The sequence below is a fragment of the Tasmannia lanceolata genome, unplaced genomic scaffold (genome assembly GCF_043159265.1).
Source record: "Tasmannia lanceolata isolate RefF3 unplaced genomic scaffold, GAP_Taslan_0.1 ptg000006l, whole genome shotgun sequence".
NCBI lineage: Eukaryota > Viridiplantae > Streptophyta > Magnoliopsida > Canellales > Winteraceae > Tasmannia > Tasmannia lanceolata.
Genome location: NW_027518683.1, coordinates 11242212 through 11256301, shown reverse-complemented (window position 1 = coordinate 11256301; position 14090 = coordinate 11242212). Strand labels below are relative to the sequence as shown.

The 14090-nt window shown below is 38.8% G+C and overlaps 1 protein-coding gene across 1 annotated transcript; it reads right to left on the bottom strand.

Annotated features, from left to right (window-relative positions):
* Positions 1-258: 258 nt before the first annotated feature.
* Positions 259-12767, bottom strand: LOC143879672 (RAF-like serine/threonine-protein kinase 24). Its single transcript, XM_077382167.1, has 9 exons — positions 9552-12767; positions 9342-9446; positions 9061-9213; positions 6664-6827; positions 6348-6495; positions 5744-5866; positions 5487-5574; positions 708-1116; positions 259-610 (listed from the first exon to the last, which is right to left on the bottom strand). Exons 1-8 carry the CDS (start codon positions 12174-12176, stop codon positions 950-952), a joined length of 3573 nt encoding a protein of 1190 aa, XP_077238282.1. The 5' UTR covers positions 12177-12767; the 3' UTR covers positions 259-610; positions 708-949.
* Between the last annotated feature and the right edge of the window lie 1323 nt (positions 12768-14090).

Here is a 14090-nt window from a genome sequence, read left to right as displayed (position 1 = left end):
GCCACACTGGCTCAGATTTTTCATTTAATTCAGAAAAATTTCTCATGAAAAAACCAAACAGCATAGTTGTTATCAGAAAAAGAAAAAGGTAAAATTTTTTTTAAAAAATTTATCCCTGGACCCGAATGACTAAAACCCCAAAATAACACAATGGCATATGACAGCCAACACAGAGAAAATAGTATCATCAATTCAGACCCCTCTCATTAAAATAAAATCCTTAGCAACCCAATTCGCTAACTATGAAAGTCCAAAAGCAATATTAAGGGATCAAAAATAAACATTTCATCCATCTTAGGCACATGACAACGGGGTTTTACTTACAATATAATAGTTTTTATTTCTTCTCTTATACTATACATCTGCCAGCTCCTAGGAATACACTTTAGAAGCAAAATTACAAAAAAAAAAAATAAAATCTGGTCGCAATGGTTTGATGCAAAACCTTGCATACTGTCACAGTATCTCTTTCTACAAGGAAGAACAATGTAATACCACAAAATTTATTTACATATTTGCATACCAGTTCTACCAGAGAAGCCACATCATACTCTGGACTCAACCGCAAAAGTATACAAGATGCTCTATGCACATCCAAAATAATGTGATCCTGCAAAATAAATTCAAATTACTTCATATACATAAAAGGAAATTCTCTAGAATAGAACGGAAGGTGAAGGAACAAAAAACAGAGTAAATCAACTCACGCTTTAATCTATCATCTGTGTCTCCCAGCCTTGATTTGTAGTCTTTTATCATATACTCCAATGTGCATAGAGCTCTATGGAGAACAATACTATCTATAGTAGCACTATAAAGGTTCAAATATGCCAAACAATATACCTGCACGTGGCTGATCGATGCCTTTTTTCTCAACTATCAAGAAGATATACATAGTGAGAAAAGAAAATAAATGCTAAAGGTGGGCATTTTATGCAAGTTTAACCAGTCATTTCACATTTAATGCTGCAGACATTTTCCTCAGCTTTTGAGATATTTCTGAGAACGATGGCCTTTCCCCGGGATCACAAGCCCAACAACTTTCCATCAAAGATCTCCATTCGGGATCGCACCATGTTGGGACTTGTGGACGTAATGTATTATTCACAATTCCCCCTACATAAGCACATGATTAAGGATCCTTAGTGAAGATTAGCTCATTGATTTTAAATTACCAATCTCACTTTGTGTGACATTATTAAATAAAAATATTTTCTTTATTTGAAATATGGAATCAAGCTTTTCACTTCAAATATGTATACTTGCAATTATTCAATCCTCCTACCATCCAAACAAGTACATGAACATAACATATCCCTAGTGTACAATTTATGCAGAACTATCACTATTTTGTGGGAAGCCATTTTTATGTAGAGATGGCCAATATATCATCTTAACGCTGAGAAACTTTGTTACCAATCTGAAGACAACCTACCATCAAGATATGGCAATAAATATAATCAGGGTCCAAGAGCAGGAAATTATGACAGTTAAATTTTCATTTCAGAAACTAAACGTACTGTGTAGTTACAGAGAGAGATCAACAGTTTCTGTAATCAACCTAGCTGAAGGCCCTTGTATACACAGTTTTATTCAATAAGATCCAGATCTTGATCTTTAGTGTGCAGTCCCAAAAGGCCTTGTAAATCAAGTTAAATGACTAAACACGACACCCAACAAAGGAAATAATAAACTGCGAAGCCATTGCTGTAAAATATTAAGATGGTTTATGATATGCTTAGATAAGTTGAGTTTGTTTTAATAACCACAACATTTCATTCCTGAAATACATCTTCTGCAAACAAGTATGCCGAGCTATGATTTAGCCGACACATTGAATTTATTGTTGACACACACATGTCCTCCCGTGTCCGACACGACACGTGTGCCCACCAGTGTCGACACTCCTTCGGACACTTTTAAATGTACTACTACAAGTGTTAGACTTAATGTGGGTGCGTGAACACATTTTTGTGCCAAGTCAAGTGTGACATTCTGTTTATTATTACATAGTGTTTACCTCTTTTAATTATTAACTCTTCTTTAACTAATATTTGTTGTTGCATCATATATATACTTTCTATTTTAGCCGTGTCCCCGTTTCTAAATTTTGGGGGTTTGCCGTGTCTGTGTCGACAAGCGACACTCGTGTCCGTGTCCACAAATTATAGACGCTGAGACATTGTAACCATATTTTAAAAAGGGAAAACTACTAAAAAAACCCTAAATCAGAACATATCTACAAGAACTGTCCCAAAAATTTCTTAATTACCAATAGCATCTACTTGTGCCTTAAATTCCTTTTAATTCTTTTCTGTCCCCATTTTACCCTTAACTATATTACCATGTTTATTCTTGGTTAGAAGGATTACTAAGGTTGCAATGACAAATCCCTAAAATCTCTCCAACAGTAAAGATAACATTAATAGTTTGAAAAATCTCTCTCTCTCTCTCTCTCTCTCTCTCTCTCTCTCTCTCTCTATATATATATATATATATATATATATATATATATATATATATATATATATATATATATATATATATATATATATATATATATCTCGAGAGATGAGAAAGGCAAAACCGTTAATTTTCACACACCTCAATCTCAGGTATGAGATCTTTGTTCGGCCTGAGACCTGGACCCACAAGGTTGCGCTCTGATTGGCCATCAAATTTACACGAAAGCCCTCTGATCATGGTTGTTTTTCGTTTACCACAATAATATTGATAATGTCATTTACCACAATAATATCGCGATAATGTCATGATATTTTTTTGGTATTTTTATGATATTTTTTATTTCTTAAATTTTTATATATTTTTAAATAATTTTATTTTTATAGTTTTTCCTGATATAAACCCAAAAAATTAAAACAAATTTAATATATCCTGATATTTTCCTTTGCCAAGAAATTCCCAAGAACAATATTTATGACTTAATTCCTAAGTCCATCAGTGATCCGATCCTCCCTTGAAGGAAAAAGCCAGAAAAAAGGACGAATTCAGACCCCTCCTGTCACCAAGAATCTTTTGACCAGCATTAGAAAATTAAAGAAATGGATCCATGCATATTCTGTAAACATCCTTCGCAGAACACACTGCGGATGGCAACAACTAGAACAAAAACATTCCATGTCTTCACGGAAGATACATGCTATTCCTGTTCATTTTTTTAAAGCAACGAAATTTATTAGTATGACATCAACCGAAATACATGATGGGGGACGACGTTATTCCTGTTCATTTATTTTTTATATTGTTATGAACCACAAACACTTTTTGAGACGAGCAGTACTAAGAGAAATATACGTGGATATAAACTTTGCTTATTCATACAACTAGGCAAAGTACTGAATTTCACGTTGAACAAACTCAAGCTAGTCTTTTCCTTTTTCGTTTGAAATGAAAACTAGACCTATTCTATTAAATAAGAAATTTTGAGTTTGTCATTCACTTGACCAACTTGATGGTTTTGCTTATTTTTTCTCTCTTTTTCAATATTAATAGTCATTTTGTTCACAATTTTCTCTATCTTCTCTAAGAAAATTGTTCAAGGGACTATGCCAACTAATCTTGCCTCAAAGGATTCCCAAGGCAGCTCAGATTTTTAATACATTAGGCTTGATGTGGATAACAACTCTTCAACAACAATAAATATGAGGTTTGATGAGAGGATGGAGGCCTATTGGAATGCAATGGGAAAGGTGGGATATTCATTAGAGCCGGAATGAATGGAAGCTTTTAGAGCGCCATTAAAAAAAAATGGCGGACAAATGCAAGTATTACAACTTAAGAAGAAGGAATTAGTGTTGGAGGTGCAACACATAGTCACAAATATCTCTGGCATTTTTTGAAAATATCAAGATATTTTGCGGTTTTTAGATAAAACGACATAATCCCTAAATTTTTGAGAGAATTTTGAAAAATCATCGAGATATCTTGATATTTTATTTTCATCCCAAAAAATATCATGATAAATTCACGATATTATTTGTTGAGCTAATTTTTTTCTTAAATTTTATATATTTTATTTTTACAGTTTTTTCCTGATATAAACCCGAAATTAAATAAAAAATTTAAATGATACACCCTTCCCTAGACAAATATTTGTGACTATAGCAACAATGTCAGGTCCTGCATGGACAAGAACATCCCCTATGAGATTCGACCATCGACGGAGATAGTAACCGATGATTGATTCGAACTCTAACAATCAAGTTGGTAGTGAATTGGCTGGCCATGTCGGGCATGTTCTGACTGAACCTCCTCGGTTGAAACCGACATGCCCCGCGAATAGAAGCATATGAGGGATTTTGGAGAATAGGTGGGTATCATCAATGAATGCCCTTAAAACATGGCATCTAAGGACTACCATTGTGAGGGGAGATCTTGTTGTCGTTCACATTGGGCCATAAGAAGTGTCTATGTCTATCTCGGAAGAAGTCAGCATTAAAAACGTTATCCTTGTCCAAATCTAGCTATAAGCTGGGATGCCCTTTCATCATGTTAGACGAGTGGAACTTGTTGATCGCTCGATAACTTTATCTTGCCAGGAAGTGTTTTGGGCAAGGTAATCTTGTTTGATGGTTCGTGTAGTACAATGTTAGGTGGGAGGATGGAGGTTGACTCTGCACTAGAGTTTGTGAAGTGTGCTTGCTGGAGGTTTCCTTCCCGGTAGACATTGCAGGCGAAAGGTGCTGGTTTGGAGCTTGACTGAAAAAACCTGACACTTGGCGGAGATTCAATGGGTGCTTGTCTTCATCATAGAGGAAATGACAGAGAACAGCGGACGTCGCTGCCGATGTGGTGTCTAAGAATAGAGATCGGAATGGGGCTAGTGGCATCCGGGTCAAAAAAACAAACATGGAGAACACCAGGCACACAGGAGTCCCCCTATCAGATATCATCAATGGCTTGGTCGAGTTAATGACACGTGGCTCCAATCGGCAGAAGGCTTCAATGGGAAAGATTCAGGAGGTTTGAATGAAGGTGACACTTCCTTTGATCTATCTCCTCATCTGAGTCATCTCAAGCTGGCAGAGAGGATTACCAGGCTGGTGCAAACCTAGGGGTTCACGGATTATTCCAAAGAACTTTTAAGGCTTAGATGCATTAACCTCAAGTTAAAATAGCACAAACCAGTACCAATTTCAAACTAGACATTCAGGAAGTTAATCAAATCGTGTCATAAAGTTTAATTTAACCTTTGAGATAATTCAACAGTAAGCCTAAAAATCTGTCCAAACATGCATTGCACTAATAGTTCACGCCAAAACATAAGAAGATGCACATAAATATACAGCAACAAGTGTAGGGTCTGATCACAATATAAATATAAAGAAAATGACAAATCTAGGGCCCAAACTAACCACCTGTATAGGGTAAGCACTCTTAAGAATAAAGTAGGTGCAAGGGTATGTGGCAAAAAGGGTATCAGTGAATCAAATCAAGTCTAATAGGGCTGGAAACAGGGTGCCTACCGATTATAGAAGCACAATGCAAATCAGCATAAGGATCCTCTCCAGTAAGCAGTTCCCACATGACTATCCCAAATGAATAAACATCGATCTGCACCAAGAAAAAAAAAACAGTATGGCAACATAGCAAATAAGCTAAGAGATCTTGACAGGTCATAAATAAGCTCAACACATCACCATTCAAGTCAAGGAGTCTTATGACAAGAAGAGACAGGTTATAAATAAGCTCAAAACATCACCATTCAAGCAATTAGTCTTACTTTTTCTGTTACCATGTTACTCTTTCCACTAAGAAGCTCTGGTGCCATCCATGGTAAAGTTCCACGGACACCTCCTGATACTAAAGTATGCTGTTTTACCTTTGATAAGCCCAAGTCACCGATCTGAAAGAAGGTAATGAAAATAATGAGAAACTTACTGAAAGAACAATAAGATTCAGTCAACAAGATATGGTGACTATTAAATGGTCCAACAAGGAGCTGCAATCAAGAGAACAATCTGACCAATCAACAATGACGGTAGGATACCGAGCACACAATTTTAAGCTCTCTTTCCATTTTTTTTCCTTTTTCTTGATAAGAAACAACCACTTTTGAGTAGAATAGTGTTATTCTTTATTTGCTTACAGAACTACTTTTTTTATGCACCAATAAATGAAATAGTCGACAGAACTTATGAAACTATGACTGTAAAGTTTCAAGAACTTCTTGAGCCAATCTAACCAGTAACAACACCTAACATCATTTAGAGATAAAACCGGAAAAGGATCGCAGAGTGTGGAGCCACATATGGACTCATTCCGTGAATAAGTTCCAACAGAAAAATGTAACCTACCAAAATTAAATATGGTCCACTTCAGCATACCTTGCAGACAGGTCGATGGGGATCTCTCATATTCACTAGCAAATTCTCACATTTCAAATCAAAATGAACAATATTCTTCCCATGCAAATACTCCATTCCAAATGCAGTATCCATAGCTAAAATGAGTCTCTTACGACGATCAATTGTCCTGTTCAAAAGAAGCCGAGAGATAGAAACTTACATTGTTATATCATGCAGAATATGATAATAGCGTGACATACAATAGCCACTTACAAGGTGGCACAAAATCCTTGAAGGAAAGACACTCTAAATTGTCAGGCAGAGAAATATGGTGATTATTTCTTAAAATAATTACCTGTCCTTTTTCTGTAGAAATTGTTTCAAAGATCCATTAACCATAAACTCCGTGACAGTTGCTAAAGTTTCATCAGGACTATCTCGAACTATACCATAGAAAGAAACAACATTGGGATGATGCAAAGAACTCAATATCAAAGCCTCTTTCCAGAAATCTGCAATCTATTGGAGCAACACAAGAAATAAATTATCAGTTTACATTTGACTTTAAAATAAAAAATTACAACTTATTTAATTAACTAAACTTCTAATTACCACTTCTTTATGAGGTTTTCTAACTCAAAAGGTCACTGCAAAATTTTAGCAACAACTAACCCACAAAAAGAAGAGAAATCCTCCATTCAAAGCTGTAGTGAGATAATAATTTTATCTGTATATAGACGCATTAAAACACACGCGCGCGCGCGCACACACACATTCAAGGTCCCAAACTAGTAGACACACACACACATTCAAGATGTGCTTGATTACTGATATGGGACTTCTTAGCAAAGAGAGGTAATGAATGGGAATATTAGCCAAGACAGCTATGACAAGAACGATTCTGCGCCGGCGCCCTCCCACACACACACACACAACCACATCCCAGACCCTCCTCGTAGGACGACCCTCACCCAACAGTCATCCTAGGCACGAAGTAGGAAAGGTATCCACAGAGCACCCAAGAAGGCAAGCCACACGATCTCTCTCTCCTCATCAACAATACCCAAACAAATTAAGTACAACTCTTACAATTCCTGTAAGTAATTCTAAAAGTCAATATAAGCCTTTGCCTTCAACAAAGGCTTTGTTGGTCAAACACAAAAATTCTTTTTAAACAATCATCATGTATTGTAGGTATGGACCAATGGACCCACCACCACATGTACAACATTCGAAGAATCTTGTTGGCATTACAAGTCTGGTTCATTGCCTCTTGGTACACCCTCATAGGATGATCCCAGCCCCCTGATCAATGGTGATGAAATAGACATTCTTTTAAATGTCTCCAAGACATCAACTATGTGTACACCTCTCAATCTTCCAAAGGGGAACTCCATCACATAAGCCAAAATATATCCTTTTAAGATGACTCCAAAACATATGCAAATATGGGCATTTAAGATGAAACTTCTAGATGTGCTAGAATAAGCACAAATACACACTAAAAACCATCGCAAAAGCAAAATAATACCCATATAAAGGTTTAAAAACATCGAACACATAGTAACATCCTTTCGAGCCTTGGCGCAATGGTAAGGTTGCTCCATTGTGATCTGGTGGTCACAGGTTCGAGTCACGGAAACAGCCTTTCTGCAAAGTAGGGGTTCAAGCGTTCAAGCTGGGGGAATCCAAGGCTAGCAGGTATAGAAGGTATTATTAGAGCTGGAAACGACGGGGTACTTCTTACCTTTATTAGTCTGGGGGAGAAAAGAATTCTATTGAAGCAAAAGCCTTGGATCTTAGATACGAAGTTATATTTCCTATCACAATCTTGGGTGAGAAATCATATGTTGAAGGTGTTAAAGTATAAAGATTAAATAACGCCTTCTCCAACAGCTTAAGCTTTTGGAGTTATTGGTTGATTCACATGGTATTAGAGCAAATGCCTGGGTTCAAACCTCCTTGATATCGAAAAATCCACATGCAATGGCCAACCCAAAAAATGGGGCCACATGTGCCACGTGTAGGTCAACCCAAAAAAAAGAGGGGCCACACGTGAGGGGAGTGTTAAAGTCTAAAAGATTAAATAACGCCTTGAAGGCAACTTCCAAAACGTTATCAAATGGGGTAGAGAGGGGACCGGATTCCCTTGGAAACTTGCGGATGTGTTTGAAGAAGTGCTCAATAAACTGGAAGGCCACTGTATTCACTTCTATCGCGTCCGAAGATAATCTAATGCGGATGCGAATAGATTAGCTAATGGATTTACTAATTGAAACCTTGCAATAAGAAACTGTATGCCTAAGTAGCATATGTGTTAGTAGGTGTTATTGAATCTACATATGTAGTTAAATGCTGACACTGTTGTAGCTTAATACCTAGTTGTCCTGGGTTTGAACGGCTCGATCTGATATTCTATACTTCATTTTAATGATCAATAAAGCTGTTGCTATTAAATAAATGCTGACTATGCCAATCTGAAAAACATATTAATAATAGCAACTATAATTTTCCGTCTGAATTAAGAAAACTTCTCCATCCCTAATCATTTCTACGGTTCCCACAAACGAAAAAACATCAAATAAAATTTACAAAGCATCTTGCTTTCCATCTAATGTAAAACCAAATATAGTTTACACTAAGACTATTAGAAGAGCACATTCCATGCCACTGCAGCACGAGGCTACTAATATGAAGTTAAAGCAAAGGTATTTGATATAGAAATTAGTAATAGGAGAGTCTTGGAAAGTACCAAACGCTCTCTTTCAGATGGCCTTCCAGAAAAGCAGCTGGCTTTTATCCTTTTTATTGCAACATCAGAACCTTTCCATTTGCCATGATAGACAGACCCATAAGTACCAGAACCCAGCTCTCTTATTTCTTCCAGATCATCATTTTTTATTGTCTGTTAAGAAAACAAATAGAGTAATCAATCATTTCAAAAAAAATAAACAAACAAACAAATAGAGTAATCATACGGAGGGCCATGGGACAATCTGGGAGCAATCAGAATAATATTCACAATGCAGATACCTGTAAACCTCTTGCCAAAGCTTCTGCCTCAGCCTTCGTTGGTTCAATCTTTGACATGTTTGAATGGTCACTATCAGAATCAGGCTCCAGCTCCATGTGAGTGTGCTGTGGAATAGAAGCAAAAGTGACTACCAAAATGCGGCAATGAAAGTAGATCAGGTTGTTCATTTACAATACACAGTATGCCCAAAACCTAATGATAGTGCTCACCGCTTGTTCTAATTCGTGCACGGGGGGCTCTTTCTTGACTGGATTGGGTGCAAGATCTGCATCAACATTTGCATGCACTCTGGCTTTCACCTCCTCAGCACCTTCCAAGGCTGCTTTCTTAACTGATGCAATCAACTCAGGTAAGAAACTCAAATCATGGACTGAGAGTTCCACATGTTCACATGGAGCATGATCATCAACACCATGTTCAGAAGGTGGGACGCTGGTGGAATAAGGCAGTATTTCACTTTCTTTTGCAGAAGAAAGAATGTTCTGCACATCAGGGTCCTTCACCATTTCTACATGCTTTGTTTTGCAAGCATCTCCAAGCATAGTTTTCTCCTCCAATTTCATTTCTGCATTAACTTCAATGTGACTTGTAGAACTAGGACTAGAAACTGCAGAAACAACAACTTTATCATCAATCAGATTTGAAGATGGAGATATCAAGGGTTCAGCTTCTGCAGGAATCATCAAGTCTAGCATGTCAGGTTGTCCTTGACTGGATTCTGGAGCAAGAGGGCTCTGATGTTCCTGAACAGGGATGTTTGAATTCAGTTTGGGTATATGGGTCTGGCAACATTCTGGAACAGCTGACCCATCAAAACCAAATACTTTTTGTGACGGAACTACACAGTGCCCAGCCCAAGGGTTTTGACCTTCCACCCCAATACGAGAAAACCTTGGACTTCCTTCCTGTGTACCCCTTATGAATCCCGTATTAACTGTACCATTAGCTTGTGTTGGTAAACCTGGTGCTTCAAAGGATGGACCTCCACGGAAAGAACTTTGCGCCCTTCTACGTAAAGCATGCATCGACGTAGGCCCATGAGATACTTGGTAAACATTATCTGTTCCATAAGCAGAAGGAAGATTCCCATAGCGGATTCCAGAGTCTTCAAGAGCTGTTAGATGCATATGAGGTCCAGCTCCCACAGTTTGGTCGTGAAACCCTTCATTTCCTAGTTCAGTACCAGCACGAATATAACGAGGATCATCATGACCGATGCAGTTGGAGGACACTGAATGGACACCACAGCAATTGCCGCGGGCCAAATTACCGTGGGCCAGAGGAATTTTGATCCCACTACCATCTACCAAGTAGTGCTCATTGACTCTTCCAGCTCCAGAAACGTGTGTTCTCGGTTCCTCAGCCTGGTGGTTCAATTGGTGATGTAGAACCCGCCCTCTTTCATAATTATGAGATTCGTTACAGAAAGAATGGGGTGGCTCACTTTGCTCTTTGGAGTACATGCCATGATCTAATTTCATATCAGGATTCATCATGTAAGTCTCCCTACCAGGGAAGCATTCAGCACACGGATTTGAGAATTGAGGTAATTCGCTACCCGAACTTGATTGCTCCAGATGAGGCTGTCCATGCCTCCAACGGGAATCAGGATATCGGGCCTCTGGCATAGCTTGGTTTCTCTGAAAAGCCATAAGGCAATGCTCACAGATGCTATTTCCTTCAAAAACATTATGAGAATGAGCCAAGTTCCCAGGAAATCCAGCCTTTTCACCAGTAATAGTTCCTGGTGGTAGCCGCATCACATTATCAACAAAAGGCGGCTGCTGTTCATACGGCAGCTGGGGATTCACAGGTGGCCTGCCGTATTCTTCCGACATATTTTCCAAGCACTTATCGTGAAAATCCCCAAAAGGCATATGGTATCGGCCAGTCAAAGGCGGAGATGGAAATTCTGGCACAGGCTGTGGACCGTGAGGGATGTGATGCCCAGACGAATAGTACGCAGGACTCCAGGGAGCTTCCATTTCATTGTACCTTGGAGTATGCGATTGCTGGTGTTGTGCTGATGGCTGATGAGGAATATTGAGGTGATGTAAGTTGAACTGTAGTGGAAATGGAACCTCACAATTTTGTTGGCTAATGGTGTTAAAGAACTGTTCACCAACTTGAATTTTATCGACCTGTTGGGGTATAGCTCCTTCGGGTTGTTGCTTTCTGAAATCAGATGCATCACTAAGACTGTTCAACGCATCCACATACCTCCGCTCATTTTCCCTCTCATCCGTCTCAAAGTGGGACAAATCGTGATCGGGATGCGAGAATAGGAAAATCCTAAGCCTAGTGAATCCATCCCCAGAACCCAACTTATCATACTCTTCCATCATGTTTGTCACATCATCATCATTCACAACAGACACCAATGCATCCAGATCCTCATCAGGCTGCTGGTATTTCAACAGAGATGCCCCTTCAAACAGCTCCCTCATCCTTAACATAAGCCCCTCGTAATTGACATCGCGAGGTAAGCTCACAATTCGGGTTTCCCCTCCAACGTACCGGAGCTTCCCGTCCTGAGGCCGGGGCAGGATGCTCCCTGCAAAGCTGCAGAGGAACTTAAAACGAGGGGTTTCATCGGTAGATCCAATAACGGGGACAGACACAGATTCCATACTGTATTCGGCCTGGTTTCGATCGAGTGGGGTTTCAGACTGTAAGGATTGCAAGTATCCAATCCCTTGGTTACACATGAGGGTTAAGATTGACGATTGCGTTGCGAAAGCCAAACAATACATACAAAATCGACCATAATCAACGAAATATCCATCTTGAACCTCACGACAAGGCCCTAAAAATGTTTTATTTCTTCCTGACATCAACCGTTTGTTCTAGAACTCGAGAAAACCATCAAATTCTTCGTAAATTCCATTCAAATGAAGCCAAATCTCAACTCGGCCACGGCCGAAAACCGAGCAAGGGACTCTCTAAGCTCCCAAAATTTGATTAAATAAAACAACTAAAATTTAAAAAAAAGGGGAGAAAAATCCCAACTAGTTATCACTTATCAGACCTCGCAGAAACCCTAACCCTAATTCGGATCCGGATCCAAATCTCTAATAAAAACACTAACACAACAAAACAAAAACAACTTACAGAAGGCCAAAAACGATCGATCGAAGCAGTAAGAAGAACGCCGTCAATCGAAACAATACAGAATCCAACCTCCGTCCGATCCACAGAACGAGTAAAAAAAAACCCTAGAAATTTTAACAACAGCAGAGTCTGTATTTTTTTTTTCCTTTTTCTAAGAATAGGAGAATAAAAGGGTGAGATGGTTTTGGGTATTGAAGAAAAGAGAGAGCTTCTGATGGAAAAGACAAAAAAAAATAAAAATGGTTTGATTAAATAGAGAAAAAAATGGGAGAAAGGGAAAGAGAGCAGAGAGAGGGAGTGTATGGAATGACCGCCATCTCTCGTCCCCAAGATACGCTGCTTCACTGCCAGGTAAGTTGCCACGTGGCAGGCTCTGGTTAAACGAGAGGCGGGAATCAATTTTATCTCCATTCGCTTTTCAAAGTTGGGGAAGAGTAATGACGTCGGCATGGGGACGCGTTGGTAATCGCGCGTTCGATTCCGTATTAGGTTCGGACTCCGAGCCATTTGCAATTTACTCTCGCTTTCGTTTCGTCCTCTGATAGATTTAAAAAAAAAAAAAAAAAAGAGGAAAGTGAAGGTGGTCCGAGGGCCCACCAAAGTTTCTCCTTCTCTACAATCTGTGGACCGCATGATTGGAATTGATCCACTGGTGGGGGCTCACCGTAACATGGGCAAGTTGCCTAATGATAGATAGAGGATCTTTTTGTGATGTACACTGTTTTTATGAGTTTTTTTTCAAAAAGTACTGTACCCCATAAATAGGTTGTGCCCAAAAAAATCATTTCTATAGGATGATCACAACCCTCCGATCTATAGAGGAACTGCATATTATGAAACCTCTATAGATCGGACGGCTAGGATCTTCCTATAAAAATGATTTTTGGGGCACAACCTATTTAAGTTGTTTTCCATCACATGGACCGTTTGGATCATCCTATGATGTGGTCTATACGAGACCATAAGGGCTTACACAGTTACACCGTATATCGTTTTTTATTATTGAGCAAAAGTATTGCCATAAGGACCTTAGATCTGGACCGTAGATACTGTTGGCCATCACACATCTGGCCTATTTTCCTTGGTCCCACATTGATAAGATGACTCTAGATCTTTGATCGATCATTATGAAAAGGACATCATCTGAGCCGTTGATTTTACGCATTGGGCCGGCCTGTGATTGTCTATCAGATTAACGCTCTCGATCATCAAACACACATTGGTTGGTTATGATTGGACTTTTCACCCCAAGAAACGTTGATTTTGTAGTCCTTAGCTCATAGTTCAAGATGAGAACAGGACCATGTGGGTCCCCTTAGGATGTCTACAATATCATATAGATGTCCTCTTGTCAGAACCAAAAATGAAAATTGCCTGTTCCTAGTGATCCCCAGAGATATATTATAGACACAATTATGGGGGCTGGTAAATTCGCCCCTTTTTTACTTAGGACAGCTCCCTCTACTGTAAAAGAGTAGTCATAAATACACTAGAAAAGGGCTGTCTTAAGTAAAAAATGGGTCGAATATTATCACTTGCCTACAATTTTCTTGTATGTTAGTAAGGGTCACTCCTAATGGGGCCATAGTCAGAGTACACATGTCCCTATACGATTGGGACGTATGAGTATCAATATT

Coding starts and splice junctions, on each gene's coding strand:
- LOC143879672 (XM_077382167.1), bottom strand. CDS start 12,176: ATGTCAGGAAGAAATAAAACATTTTTAGGGCCTTGTCGTGAGGTTCAA. Junction 6,496..6,663: donor TTTCTACAGAAAAAGGACAG/GTAATTATTTTA, acceptor TCTTTTGAACAG/GACAATTGATCGTCGTAAGA. Junction 5,867..6,347: donor CCCATCGACCTGTCTGCAAG/GTATGCTGAAGT, acceptor ACCTTCTTTCAG/ATCGGTGACTTGGGCTTATC.